A 15,803-nucleotide genomic window follows, 5' to 3' on the forward strand; every position below is an offset into this window, starting at 1 on the left:
ACCAAATTTGATCAGAATACTTTAAAACCTGTTAACATGAATAACAAAAGATATAAGTCCTCATGTATAAATAATTCAAGATCTCTATAATCAACAAATAAGTTTTTCCACCATTTTCTTAACTTTTGAAGATTACATCTTTAAATGACAAACAACATATAGAAATTTACAAGCCATTTTTCAGTGTGATGCATTCAGGATGGAAAATGGCTGCCAATTTGTGCTACACATAAACTTGTAGATAAAAACAGCGATCTGGTCTTTACGATTAAACTGATTTTCAATAGGTTGCGTTGATAAATACTTTAACCTAAATCTCTGGCCTCTTACCTTAAATTCTTTCGTCTCAATAAATGGCAACACCGTCCATCTCTTGCTCAAACTCCAAACCTTGACTCCTCTTGATCCCTCTTCAATTCTCCTCCACAAGAAACTATCTGCAAGCATTGTTGGCTCTGCTTCCGAAACATGCTATGGATATGCTCCCTCCTCTTTACCTTCCTTATCACGTTCCTAATCCAGTCCACCAACAATTTTGCCTAGATTACAGCAATTGTCTTCCAACTAGTGTTCTCATTTACACTTCTGTTCTCCTCACCACATTAAACGCCACAGTTCATCTAACACGCTGCGGCCAGAGTCATCCTTTCAATACAAGTCTGTGCATGTCACTCCCCTACTTGAGACAAATTTATAATCCTTACAAGCCTCCCCAAATTACCCGGCCCTGCCTAATTCTCCAACTGCACCTCCTCTGACTTGTCTGCTTCATCACATTATCCTTCTTTCTGTTTCTAGAACATCGAAGCCAGTTCCCTCTTAGGGTCTCTCAACTTGCTATTCCTTCTGGTTGGAATGCTCTGTTCCAGATCTTTCCGTGGCTGTTTCCTTTCATCAAGTCTCAAGTCAACTGTCAACCCTCCCCTCTCTAGCCCCAGAAGCTCTTCCTGACCATCCCATCCAAATTAACCCCCAATAAATCTCTACTACATCGTCTTGTTTTGTTTTCTTCCTATTATTTATTACTACCTGAAATCGTCTTCTCTATTTCTACAGGTATCCAGTTATTCTCTGTCCTCCCCTAGAAGGTAAGCTCCTGAGCATGCGAACCTTATCAGTTTTATTCACCATTTACTACCCAGTGCCTAGAAATATGCTTCATACACAGCAGGTGCTCACTAAACATTTGTTACATGAGTGACTTCTTAACAACAACAACAAAAGCGGTAGCTCAAAATAAAAAATGTCATAAAATTAAGATTCAAAAAGAGATATCAACTGAATTTATATCATGTGGTTTCATATTATACACATTAACAATATCAATGAGGCTTATTACATATTAGAGAGCTCAAATATTGTGATGAAAAATACATTATCACACAAAGCCAGTTTAAATCCATTTCTCACATAAAAGTTTTCAAAATGAGGAATTTTAAATAAATCTGTATTACGAATGGAGAAGGGAAGCCATATGCCCCTCCTTTGGCAAAAATGGAATGGGTCTCTTTAGGACTACATCAGAAGCACTTAAAGAAATACTTTAGAAAAAAGGGTCCATTTTAAAAATGAATACCGATTTTTAAAGCAGAAAAAAAATCTATTGAAAGCCAAGGAAAACAACAGAACTTGGTTTCCAGAGGGCCAAGGAATCATGACGTAGCTTAAACAGAGGCTGCATGTTCAAACCTTGGAGCTCTTCCATCTCCAAGGACCTATGGCACATTCTTGACATTTGGAAAAAGTAAGTCTAGAACCCTCCAAACGTTCAAATGCCCAAATACCACCATATCAGTGTTCTTACTTGCAAGACCCACTAGCTAGACACACAATTAATGAGAAGGATTCAAATCTGGGCCTCAGAGAAATAATAAACTACCATACCTCAGGGACTTCTGGGGTCGTCATGAACAGTCAGAGCCATAGTATTTGTGAATGCCAAGGGCCTCCTCACTGTATTTGGACTGTTTCCATGAGAGAATAAACTACCGTGGACATGAGTTAAGATTTAAAAAAATAACTAGGAAACTATTTACTCCACCAGAACTATTTACTAAACACCCTAGTGCATGATGCCAACCACTGAGATGACTCGCAGTAGCAAACAAAAGCAGTGGTGGGCACCTTGTCTTCCGGGTAATTGACTGCCTTTGTTACACAACATGGTCTGGAAAACTCTGACTCCAGTTCTGACTGCAAGCCACAGGAATCATGTCGATATGTGAACAATCTGAATATCTAATTATGAAAAAAAAAAAGAAGGCAATTTCACAGTGGAAGTATTGTTCTAATTCAAGAAACCAGCCATATTAACTTATTAGTCTGACATACAGCAGATAGCTGAAAAACTATACTTTGAAAGATAATTATTTTTAGCTGATTAATATGCTTCAAATTAAATTCACTGCTTTTAATGGGCCCATCAACTTGACAACCTGGGAAATTAATAAATTTTGCGTGCAGTACTCCTAGGAAATTTATATGGCTGAGCTACACATCATTGCAAGGATTACCTTCACAGTAGGCATTGTCCTCTCGAAGAGCCCTAAAACCATCGCGACAGCTGCAAACGGCCCTGTCATTCAGATTTCTGCAGACGGAATTCTCCATGCAGTTATGCCTTTCAGAACAAAAGTCATAACCTACAAGAAAACAGAAACTTATTCAGGTAAGCGAAACTCTGACAAAGCAAATAAACTTTATCTACTTCATATCGTCCCTTGATTTAGAAGCTATCTTCCCTAAATGATTTTTTACATTGATATCTTCATCCAATATTTATAGAACTCCATGCTATCTGTACTATAAACTTCTTTATGTTTAATACGTTAATTCTAATATTCTAATTACAGTCCTCCAAATATCAAAAACAAAGAAAGATCTTGGAAAGCTTCTTCTACATTGTGAATCTTCATTTACATAACACAGTGAAAAGTAATCTGAGAACTAGCAGTGGAACGTTATCACTAACTAGGGGTAAAACAGACCAGGCCAGACAAAATGTGCACATTGCATATTTAGGATATGAAATAGACAGCCTGGCATCCTTTAAAAAAAAATTCCAAATGTATTAAAAAGTAAAAATTGCATCACTTTAATCTAATCTTCTCTGGAAATCTTCAAGGCAAAGAGCGTCCACTTAAAAGAAGAAAATTTTTATGAATTACAAAGATTTCACAGATCCCAGAGTTTATGAGAGGAAAGAAAAATGGAACATTTTATAAACAGTGACACCAATCATGTGTAATTTCGCATGATCTCTTTTTTCTGTGTGAATCCCTTGTTCAAAGATCATCTAAGATGCTGAAATGAAAATCTTGAACACTAGAATTCATTTTTAATGGAAATTACATGATCACACATCATTCAAACAATTTTCAAATTGCCTGATGCATGTTATCTATCCAGTTTTACATTGTCTAATGAATTACTATTTCAGTCCACATATAAAAGAAGACAGCACTAGAAGAATCTATTTCACATAGCTCAGAATAAACTCATCTGTCTACAGCTAAGAGAAAACTCTGACTGGAGAAAATCATGAATATGGAAGTTCTAAATCGGTTCATCTTATTAGTAATAAAATTATGATAGAACATGGTGATTCAGTGAAAGGGTGGCCTAAACTATACCACAGCCAACAGGTGGACTCTGTACAGCATAGTGGTTGATGCCCATTTTGACTGGTTGGTGCTCATTACGGATATTTTTAATATCACCCCAGAGTTAAAACATATCCCCCATGAAATGCAACTATGATGTATAGTAAAATAATGTTTGTATGACTTAACAAGCCTTAAGAAGGGGGATGCTCTCAAAATACAATGATGGCATTAAAAAGAGATAGAGGGGCCAGCCCAGTGGCATAGTGGTTAAGTTCGAAGGCTCTACATCAGCTGCCCAAGGTTCATGGGTTCATATCACGGACACAGACCTACACACTGCTCATCAAGCCATACTGTGGCAGTGTCCCACATACAAAATGGAGGAAGACTGCCACAGATATTAGCTCAGGGACAATCTTCCTCAAGCAAAAAGAGGAAGATTGGCAACAGATGTTAGCTCAGGGCTGATCTTCCTCGTCAAAAAAGAAAACAAAAGAGAGAGAGAGAGAGAGATAGGAAAAATCAAATGAATTAGTGATTTCTACAGAAATAAAATAGATCAAAAAATATGTACAAAGACTAGAAAAATATATGGTCAATAATAGCATTTAAATCACTTGACAACCTTACTCTTCTTGACAAGATTCTTCACAATCTAAATGCTCATGATTAAAGCTGAACATTTAGAAGTAAAAAGTTCATTCTTAAGAAAAAGAAAAGTTAAATATGTTTTCTCCTAGGGTCTTTTTTTTCTTTCTTCTTTAAGTAGCTAAATTGAGACCATATTTCTTAAAACGTATTCCATTATCTTTTTACAATGCCTGAGGGGGAATAATTTCAGCTAAAAAGCCATCTTCATTCTCTATCCCAATAGCTCAGCACACCATCAATATAAAATGAAAAGGCTCCAAAAAGTCACTCCATATTTATGCTAAATTAAAACAAAGGTACTAAAAAAACTGGCTGGCTCCTTAAGATACATAGAAAATTAAGAGATCATGTTTTAACACAGTGCTAAGTCTTGGTATAATTTTACCTGTAATATTTCAAACAACTTTCAAGAGCGCTATGACTAAGAACAGGTACCGTTTCTAATGCATTTTTATTTTTCTTTCGTAAGCTTATATTTTTCAAAACTATCCATTCAACTTTTCACTTTGCTGCATTTTCTCTTCTCCCATTTTTCAGGCTCTGCCCAATCTATGCTACCACTGTCTATGCCATATGCCACCTCTATTACAACCCATTTGCAGTTCTGCCCAAGCGGTGGGGAGCCCCCTCATCTCAGCATCAAATATGCGCATGCTCACTATGCAGTGTCTAACTGCTGCAAGAATTTTCCAACTATTAGATACAGTGTGATCCCACTTTCACCATTTTAGGTTCAGTTAGAGAGTGCTTTACTTTTTATCAGATGGGTTTTTCTTATTAACCCAGAGACTTGAAAACTGAAAATTTCATCAATCAAATTCTAATTTACTCTAAACAATGTCAGATAGCTATTTTGATTTATTTTCTCAACAAACATGTTGACTGAATCTATTGGTTGTTTTACTGCTTAGATCCAAAATGGCAGGGTCAAAGGCTAACTACTGAAGGGTAGAAAATTCAGCTCAATTAAAGTGGGCTGTTTCCAATCTATAGGGAATAACCTCAAAAAGTCAGAGTAGGAGTTGGCAATAAATCATAGTCCTATTCCCTTCAGAGTTGCATTTCTACTCATGAGTGCTTGGCTTCTGGAGTTGGAAGACCTGGATTCACGTCCAAATTCCACCACTTACTGGCTATGAAAATCACTAGGCGTGTAAGTTAATTAACCTTTCTAAACCTTCAGTTTTTCTTACCTGTAAAATGAGGGTAATATCTACCGCACAAAAATGTAAGGTTCAAATGAGATCATCTACATAAAAGCATAATAGTATAGTATTTGTTAATAATTAAAGCAATTAGACTATTACTAATGAGCCACAAACCAAACATGTTGAGAGACCTATCATAAAATAAGTTTAAATATTTGTTACATATGGATGGATCAATGATCTAATACAATCTAGCCTTTCTTTTATTTCCTCCTTTGGATTTTAACCTCAAGGATACCAAGTTTTCTACTCCTTTTGTAAGCTTTTCAAATTTACATGAAGTTCTATACCTTTTATTAAGTATAGATCTTTCTATAAAATATTAATATGCATCTCTCTAGAACTGGATAAGCACGGAAGAGGGGATACAAAAGATTAGGACTAAGAACGATATACATAAAGGTTATACATAGTTATACAAAGGTTGTACATGACCAGGAAGAGAATACAGTAACTTTGAGGTGAATATTTGCTGGCTTTGCCTATAGGTATCTATTCCTCCTTTCGTGAGGAAAAAAAAAAAAACAAAAACCCTAGTCATACTTTGGACGAAACATTTGCCCTTACTGTCAGCCCACAAGCTTATAGGAAAATGACTCTACTGCGCTACAGATAAGGCCAAGCCAATCAATGCATCCCACCAGCCAGAACACAATCGTTTCTTAAGGGCTGGGCATATGATCCGATTGAGGCTAATGAAGATGATTAAAACTCAATCCTGAGATTTCTGTTCAACTCATGAAGATATTGAACTTTTTCTTCCACCTGCCTGGGTATCATACTGATGTGAACAGAAGAATGTCAGGGGTCTACCTGAGAACACATAGAGCCTGAAAATAAAGCCAGCTCGGAGGAGACAAACAGAGATGCAGCTGGGGAAAGGGGCAGGATTTGAGATCTGAAATCAAGCTGCTTACTGGGACCATATATTTCTTTTTTTTTTTCTTCTTTGCTTAAGTCAGTTGGATTGGGTGTTCTATTGTTTGCAAGATGACAGATAATCCTAATTTTTCCCAAAGTGTGCGTGGATGAATTTTTTCTTTTTGAATACTAATGGCAATGGATTTCTTTTAATATGTACAAGAAATACATGAATCTACAAATAATCCCATTATTTCATGGATAACACTGCTTAGGAATGAAACAAAATTTTTAAAAAATGACTTGACTAACGGGATATAAAAAAATTAACTAAATAATGTTAATGGTGATAAGTAGGTAAGAAGAATCATGAAGCTATGATTAAATAATGTGGGAAATCATGGATTATCCAGAAGTTGGGAGAAAACAATCTACACCCACTCAGCCTTCTGCATATGGATGCCCATACTACTTATAACTATACAGCACAATGAAATAAATGCAAAATTAAAGTGGGACATTTAGTGTATAGGCCTTAATGGTATTGCAAGCAGAGACAGGGGCTGCCAAGGGAGAAGGAGAATGGAAAGGGCTGCAGATATGAAAACTGAAATAAGATTATTTCTGTATCTTTCTAAGTCCTCGCTGTGTCACTGAGTCTGTGTCATGTGGTAATTTGTTACAAGCTTCCTTGAAAGGGCTCTCAAATATGAAAAAAGTGCAAAGAACATCGCTGCTACGCTGCTTCTGAGCTGCAGCTCCAGAAGACAGCCAGCTGTAGGGTAACTAGAAAACAGTTTGGTTGGATTTGATTTGGTGCCTAAACATTTGGAGCCTTATTTTGGTGCACAGCTTGGTTTCCAACCTCTAGGAGAAAGGTCAACACTTGAACCTCGTGCTCTCCTTCAGGGAATAATTACTAACTTGTTGAACAACTTACTCTTTCAGCTGTGAACACAGCATCTTTAGCACTAGGCAGATAGGCCTGGAAACTGGAGGCCAATTTTATTACAAATGAATCTGTCACAACATACATGTAGGAATAAGAATATTTAAGCCTTGAGAACTTGACTTTTTCTAGTTTAAAAGTCAGAGAATGCCAGGAGAACTCATTTGTTTATTCTATACATTTGAAGTCAGAAATTGAAGCAATCTTTATTATAAATGGTGCTAAATGTTTCAAGATGACCAACTTGTCCAATTTCAGTTCCAATATTATCCAAGCCAGTGATTCTCAATGCTGGCTGCATAAAAGAATTTATCTGGGAGTTTTTTAAAATGCTGATACCAAGGCTCCATCTCATATCAATTATATCAGAATCTCAGGTAAAGGGGGCGTAGGTCACAGTACATTTTGTCGTATTTTGAGTGAGCTGTGTAAACACATTAATTTTTTAAACTATAAACAATCTAACATGATTTTCATAGCTAGCTTTTCCATTTCTTAACTTGCTTTTTGTAATATATCAAGCCTCTTTTAGAAAGAACTGGATATGATCAGGGCTTCTCTTGACATATGAAAGGCCTATCTCAGCTTCTTACTCAAATCTTGTCCTAGCCAATCTTGACTAACTTCTATGCTATTCACTTCCCCAGTCTCTGACTAGCTTCTGGCCACTACTAGTGGATTAAAGACGGCCACAAATTTTTAATACTCCACTGATCCTGGTGGTGTCTATTTCCCCTCCCCTTGAATAAGGAGTGGCCTGTGACAGCTTTGACCAATGAAATGTGGTAGAAGTGATGCTTTGTCAGTTTCAGACCACGTCTTTAAGAGCCCAAGCCATCATTTAAGAAGTCTGACTACTAATCTGCTGGAGAGATCACAGGAAGTCCTGAGATTACATGGAGAGGTAGAGAGTTCTGGCTGTGCTCAGCCTTCCCATCAGCCCTACGAAGATGTCCAGCACACAGGGAGGCCATCGTGAACCTTCCAGCCCAGCCTACCTTCCAGCTGAGTGTCCCAGTTAACACCATGTGGAGCAAGATAATCACCTGGCCAAACCCTGTTTGAATTCCTGACCTAAAATATTATGATATATAATAAATAGTTGTTTTTTTAAGCCACTGAGCTTTGGGGCAATTCGTTATGCAGCAATAGATAATGACTCAAAGTGTGGTCCACTGACTAGCAGTATCAGCATCACCTGAAAGCTTGTTAGAAATGCAGATTCTTGGGCTTGCCCCCAGACCTGCTGGATCAGGATATGCATTTTAATAACATGCCCAGGTTATCTGTATGGACATTCAAGCTCGAAAGGCACTGGGGTAGCCCACTTTTGGCTGTCAAAGACACTCCAGTCAAGCGCAGATGGAGTTCAGTTCCCAAATCAAGTGACTGAAATGAGCGCTCTTGATTCATTTCAAATTCCACACGTGCTCTATGCAAGGCACTGTGAGGATGAAAACTCCAATAGCCCTTCTTGTCTATTTGATGATAGTCCTTTTTAGTGGGGTTCCTTAGTTCCTGAGAGCTATCCTAAGAGCTCCTTGAAAGACAGACCAAGTCTTAAACCACTTTGAAATTCCCAAGAGCCTTACACAGAACTTTTAATTGAATGAATGGAAGAAGAAGCTAAAAAGAAAAACCTGCACCACCTTGCTAAAAATGAGAGAGAGGGATCTTATGTCTACTTTTAATAGATCAGGAAACGAAATGGAAGGAATTAAAATGAAACAAAATAGCATATATTTTATAAAATTCCTTTTTCTTTTGTTGTTGTTGTTGTTAATGCCATGGAGTCGATTAGGACTCCTAGCACCCCTGTGTACAGCAGAGAGGAACCCTGCCCGGTCTTTTTGCACCATTCTCTCACCTTCCGACGCTGTATCAGACAATGCTCTGCTGCTATTCATAGGGTTTTCATGGCCAATTTTTTCAGAAGTGGGTGGCCAGGTCCTTCTTCCTAGTTTGTCTTAGTCTGGAAGCTCTGCTGAAACATGTCCACCATGGGTGACCCTGCTATTATCTGAAATACTGGTGGCAGAGCTTTCAGCATCACAGCAACATGCAGCTGCCACAGTGTGACAACTGACAGATGGGTGGTGTGATTCCCTGACCAGGAAACAAACCGGGGGCGGTTGTGGCTGCAAGAGCGCTGAATCTTAACCACTAGACAACCATCCTTTTTCTTACCTTTTTCTATTTAAACTTTGTTTTGCATCAACATAAAGGCCATTATTCAACCCAGTGCCAGTTTCACTTGGGGCAGTTCGTTATTCAGACTAACTATATGAGTTATAAGCACCAACTACATCCCGGGTGCCACACTAGTATTAAGGATATAGAGATAAACATAAAGACTCAGCCCTACTTTCAAGGTGCATAATCCAATAAAGCAGATGGATTCACAAACACAAAATTTCAAGATAATACCAGAAGGCATATATAACTTCATGATTGGTAGGGATCATAAAGAGTTCTAGATTATCAATCCTTTATTTTAATACTTGAATCTATAATAAAATATAATAAAAAATAAGAACTTTTAATGATAGGAAACTCACTGCCTCCTGAGGTGGCCCACTGCATTTCCAAATAGCTCAAATTTTACTATTTTCTTATATGGAACCAAAAATTGAAGTCCCTTCTATTTATTGTTTCTAGGACTATCATCGCAGAGGCTGCACAGAACAAGCAACGCATGTCTGATGGCCTCTCTCTTCTTGGTCGTATAGAAGCCTATGAGTGAAGGGGAGTGGAATTGAGAAGAGAGAGATCTGAAGTAATCAAAACGGGAATTAGGCTAAGTCAATTATAAAAACAAACTGAAGAGAAACGAAAAGCAAACCAAAAAACAAAGGAAACCAATAAAATAATTCAGCACTGGTGCATAAGTTTTTTCAATAGTGTCATGCTGACTCAGAACCAGTCCACAGAGAGAAGTCTTGAGATCCAGAGCTTGCGACAGGTACAAGACACCTAGCAGTAATGCATAGGAAGATCTCAATTTTAATTCAAGAACTACAATAAATATTTCGAGACTACCTACTGTGTGCCAAATCAGGAAAGTATTTAGGGAAATACTAGTAGTCTTTGGAAATAAGTTGCTTATAAAAGTTTCTATTTTGTGTCAGTTGAACTAGCCTCCTAGAATGACTCATGCACAAAAATCTTACATTACAAAAAGCCTTACCTTTACAGACTCTGCAGCAGCTATGAGACAAGGTAATCTGATGAGATTCTGGACAATCCAAAGCTGGACAGCCTGAGCTCTCAACCAGCTTCATGGTCTGGTCCTGTTAGACAATAAAAAAGAATGCTTCAAACTTCTTAATTAGGACTTACTAAGAAGTTTCCAGATCCAGCATCCGAGAAGGTTCTTCTAACATGAGAGTAAAATTTTCACCCCGAGAACCTCTGCACAAATCACAGGGTTACTTGCAAAATGAGCTTGTCACAACCAGAAAGCCTTTAAAATGGACCGGCAGCTCTGGGAATGAAGCACACTCCACTGCAGCCATGTCTTCAATTTGCCAAACATCTGGGTAATCCTGAGACATTCTGTTAGTTTTACAACATATTTGCACATCCAGATGACAACTGTGGCAAAGATACAGCTTGAATTAGATGCACAGCTTACTTTGAAAAAATAAACAAATAAAAACTAAGGTTTTTAAACATTCTCATTTCAAAGTTTTCTAAAGTGTTACAAAGAGATTCTCACAAGTAAGACTGGGAAGGAATATTGGGGATCTCCCAGAAAACTATAAGGAAAATGAGGGCAGGATTTTTGTCTTTGTGAATGAATGCCTAGCATAATTTCTGGCACATAATTGGCACTCAAAAAAATTTCCTGAATGAATGAATAAAGCAATGTAAAATGAATATAGTTCCAGCAACCAAAGTAGATAAAATTCTCAAGGAGAAACCAAAATACAAAATACTTTTCTGATAAATATAGTAACCGGTCCTCAAGGCAGACTTTTGGCTTCTATGCTATCAACCTCCAATCTCTCAAGAACAAGGGTCATTACCCATGTTGTATTATGCTTACCAGTACAGAAGTAGTAAAATAACTATTAGAACTTGCAGGCTTCCATTTTAAAACTGCTCAATAGCTTAGGTTTTTAGACATCATTTTTGTAAATACTGCTCTATTGAAAAAATACTCATTTTAATATCTCCCTCTTCTATGGAAAGGACCTTCTCCAAATCATCACAATCTCTTACCAAGAAAGTGGCAGGAGACAAGGAGACACGGAGACATGTATACAGTAGAGTTAAATGCTATTCTGCCTTTGGTTTGATAGTAATAGCCATTCTGATCACCTTATTTTCAGAACCGCAGTGTTTTTCTGTGTTACTATCAAGTACACATTTTCAAGGCCACAAAACTCACAATAAAAGAACAAGGAAGGACTAGAATTGACAGGGTAAGAAAATGGAAGCCTGAGAGAGCTGTCAATTATGTCAAGGTATAAATACAGAAACTAAGGGGCCTGAAGGGAGAAGAAACAATGGAAGTCCTTAACATCAAGAATCTTAAATCAAGAACTACAAAAGTTTATGATAATCCAGTAGAGCTGTGCCGTATAATCAATAGCCACTAGCTACAATGTAGCTCTTGAACACTGCAAATGCAAAATACACACAAGATTTTGAAGACTTAGTTTGAGAAAAGAATGTCAAATATTTCGTCAAGAATTCTATACTGATTACATGTTGAAAGGATAATATTTTGGATATATGGATTAAATAGAAAAAATTTAGCCCAATAAAAATGACATGTGTGGCTTGCGTCACACTTCAGTTGGACAGCACGGCATTAGAGGATAGGAGATGGTGCCTTTTGTTTGAGTAAATAAAAGGTAATATTGGTTCATTTGCCCCATATCTACTAAGCACCTGCAGAGTTGCCTGCGTGCAGACTTCTCACTAAACCAATTTTAAATGAAATCATTTTATACCTATTTTAAAATCAAATAGGCAATTATCCCAGTAAATTTCTAAACCATAATTATCAGTATTTTGGAATACACTGGTCAAATGAAAAGAATACACACACACACATTAAGGAGAGAAACTTCAAATGCCCTCAAGATTTTTTAATTTAGAGCTGATATTTCAAAGTTAGAGTTCACCATTAGAAACCAGCTGACAAGTCTTCCACCTTCCTTGAAGTAACTCTTCTCTGATTCCCTTTTCTCAATCTTGAGTTCCTAGATCTCATTCTAAGTTTTTCAATCTTTATATCTTCAGTGGGACCTACTCCGCTCAAAACAGCATTGGTGTAGGGATGCTGATAGAGAAAAGTCCATCTAGAAGTACAGGTTCAGCAATTCGTGTTAACGTTCCTAGGCCTCAGCTCCCTTATCTTAAGATGGCAACCTACTTCATGAGGAAATCCGATCTTTCATGTTCCAGAAATCAAATCTGTCACGGTTTTGCCTCTTTACGACTTCTTCTTGCTTATCCCAAAGGTTTTCCAACTTAAGATACATGAGGGTATGGCTGGCTTTTTTCAGAATCAACTTATCTTGGCAAAATTCTTAGGATTTTCCTTTCCTGAACATTTAATAATCATATAAATGCTTAGTTTATTGGTGATGCCAGCAGAGTAAATCACTTATCTTAAATTTCTACATAACATACATACTAAATCTTCCCCAAAACCTATGTACAGAAGGCATTTAAAGAGGAAAACTAAAGATCAAATGTAAATGGAACCATAAAGAAGAAACTCTATATGTAGACTTTATATTCTTTCAGACAGACTATGATTGGAAATATAACATTATGGTCAAGAAATATAACATTATAATTTACAAAAGGCAAATGTGAAAAGTGTTATGAAACATATTTAGTTTTTCAATTAGTGAGGAGGTCAAGAAGTAGAGTGAAAAGGAATCACCTTTGCTTTAGAAGCACACGTCAAGAGACCATGGCATGAATTTATAAAGAATTCCCCTTCAAATCATTTAACAAATTCCTCCCAAAGGGATTGAGATCAATATCAGTCTCAGCTCCACCCAACAGCTAATTTTTACTAGGTAATTTTTATGTTTTGTTTTTAGTTGGACTGAGTGAGATTTCTCACATGGGTCAAAACCATAAGTGACAGCGGCTGAGTCTTTAATGCTCATTTTCTTCACAACAGCAAAGAGCTGATTTGAATTTGGAAAATATAAGACAATTTCATAAAACTTTAATTTTACAAAAGATCATTTTTATTTATTGGGGAAAATATTTATAGTCATTAATTTACATATTTGAAAAATAATGGAAATTTCTATACATCTGAACTATAATTAATATCTAAATATTCTCTTTGCCTTAGAAGTTTTAAAGGTATTACAAGGATGAGATTTTAAAGAAACATTACTGTGTTTATATAATTGAAAGAATTTCAAAAAACCCATGAAGTTTCCTTACCTTGCACTCATAGAGAACACACACTCCAGAAGAGGAATAGACCGTATTTCTTTCTCCTTCAAAGTAGGTTCGTCCTTGAAATTGGCATATCGCTTTGGAATAAAAAATACATATATGTTTATTTTTTATTAGGAAAAATAGTTTAGAGGTGTTCAGATCATTTTGCAACAATATTTCACATGTTCTTATGCCTTTTCGAGGTGTTTGAGTAACTACAAACCCAAATTCAATCTAGCATAAGGCACATGTGGGCTCGAGTAATTATCACGCCCACTACATTCAGAGAGTCAAATCAAGTACAAGAAGGAATAGGGGCAATGGTAAGTCAGATCTAGACTCTGGAAAAGGAGTGCCAGTAAGCAGACTCTCAGCCAGTCATTTGCCTCCTTGGTGATGTCCCACTTAGGGCATATTAAGCAGGTGCTTAGGGCAGCTACAAATCAGGGGCACCATAAATATGAGAAAAGTTCGTGTTTTATATACCATTACAGAATTTTAAAATAGAAAATTAGAAAGAAGCTATGTTAGCTTCAGCACATATATGTGAATTTTATGTTTTATGGGTTAATATTATTTTATTTGTAAGTACACATGGGTTAGGGCACCCTATTTAGGATGTTGAAAGGTCTTAATCTGGGCCCGCCTTGCTTCCACCACAATTAAATAAAATTTTAAAATAAAACTTCAGATTTGATGGGGAAAACATACTTTTAATTAGTGAGAATGCACAGAAAGTATCAAATTATTTTGGAGACTCTCAAAATATTTACAATTCACACAAACGTTTAGCCAATGGAAATTGTTTGCTTGTTTTGAAATGAATATTTCACACTATCCATGTTGACTCATCACCTAAACAGAAACAGATGCACCCCATGAAGCTACGAAGACTTAACCTTCAGGATCCTTCTCTGGCTTAGACCCCTAAGACTCTGAACTAACTTCTGTCTTCATAATTTTGTATTGTTTCTCTTTGAAAGGGCAACTCAATATTGTAGACATTTTGGAGCTCCAGAACACCTAGATCAACCCAAGCTAATTACTTTCAAAGGCCAGTGGACGTGACCGTCTGATAGGAAAAGATTGAGGCAATGTGTTGGCTCTATTTACTAAATCCAATTTTTAATATTAACTACACGGATTTTACAAAATGGATGTGTACATTTCCCTTTAATTCCATTGCGTGAATTAGAAGAAAGTCTTTCCCTCTTCAGAATTTACATATTCCCACTACCTTCTAAAGTATTAAGTTGCCTATAATAATCTGTAACAAAGAAATTAGACATACTTTTATCAGTATTGAACATATACATGATTGTACAAATATTCATATTTAAAGTGCAACCCAACTTTCATCTTCGCTGAAAAATTAACTGATTATTTAGAAGCTGCACATTTAAATAATGGAAAGCATGCACATTTTTAAAATGCCGTCCTTCAACTGATCTCCTTACTCGGCTTTTACTAACAAATTTCACTACATAATCTATATCACTGGCGAATTGATTTCAAAGTTTTGGTGCTTTCTGGAAAAGAATTCAACTTACTGGCATAAATTATATTACTTAAAAGCTGGCTGAAGCTTGCTCACTCATGAATATTCAAACTTAAACTACAGATTTGTCAGTTGCATCCCATCTATCATATTATGAATTAAAACAGCATGTGCATTGACTTCATGAATCTGATTGATTGCAAAACATCTCTCTCCATAATTTTTGAGTGTGCTTTTCTTTTCTTATGAGATCCAACAACCTCAAAAAACCAAGATCTGGTATATTGCATGTTCAATTATACTTAATAAGAGCCACATTTTAGAAGATAATGAGAATAAATAAAACCTTCTTACTTCTATTCAGCACCTGCCATTTAAAGGTTTCTAAGCCTATTATATGACTTGGTAACTCCAGTCTATTCAAGTACAAGGGTAAGTTGTAGAAAAAAACCGAAGCTCCAAATCTTTCTTAGAACAGAGGGAAAAGGAAGCAGTGTAAAAAAGACAAGGGTAAATTCTCCTTAAGCAGAGTCTTATGATAATTTAATATACAGGCAGAGCAGATGGACCTTCTGTTCTAAACACTTAATTCAAAAGACTCAAATAGG

The 15,803-nt window shown here is 36.5% G+C and overlaps 1 protein-coding gene across 4 annotated transcripts in view; it reads right to left on the reverse strand.

Moving 5' to 3' along the window:
- The window catches only part of NELL2 (neural EGFL like 2), a 355,809-nt gene that overhangs the window by 158,375 nt on the left and 181,631 nt on the right, over positions 1-15,803 (reverse strand). For all 4 annotated transcript variants that reach the window (XM_070494724.1, XM_014836288.3, XM_014836289.3 and 1 more), the window contains 3 exons: positions 13,701-13,792; positions 10,462-10,564; positions 2,514-2,642 (listed from right to left, as the gene is read on the reverse strand). In XM_070494724.1, the coding sequence (XP_070350825.1) occupies positions 2,514-2,642; positions 10,462-10,564; positions 13,701-13,792 (324 nt within the window). The remainder of the gene's footprint in view (positions 1-2,513; positions 2,643-10,461; positions 10,565-13,700; positions 13,793-15,803) is intronic.

This window comes from Equus asinus, chromosome 22 (genome assembly GCF_041296235.1).
Source record: "Equus asinus isolate D_3611 breed Donkey chromosome 22, EquAss-T2T_v2, whole genome shotgun sequence".
Lineage (NCBI taxonomy): Eukaryota > Metazoa > Chordata > Mammalia > Perissodactyla > Equidae > Equus > Equus asinus.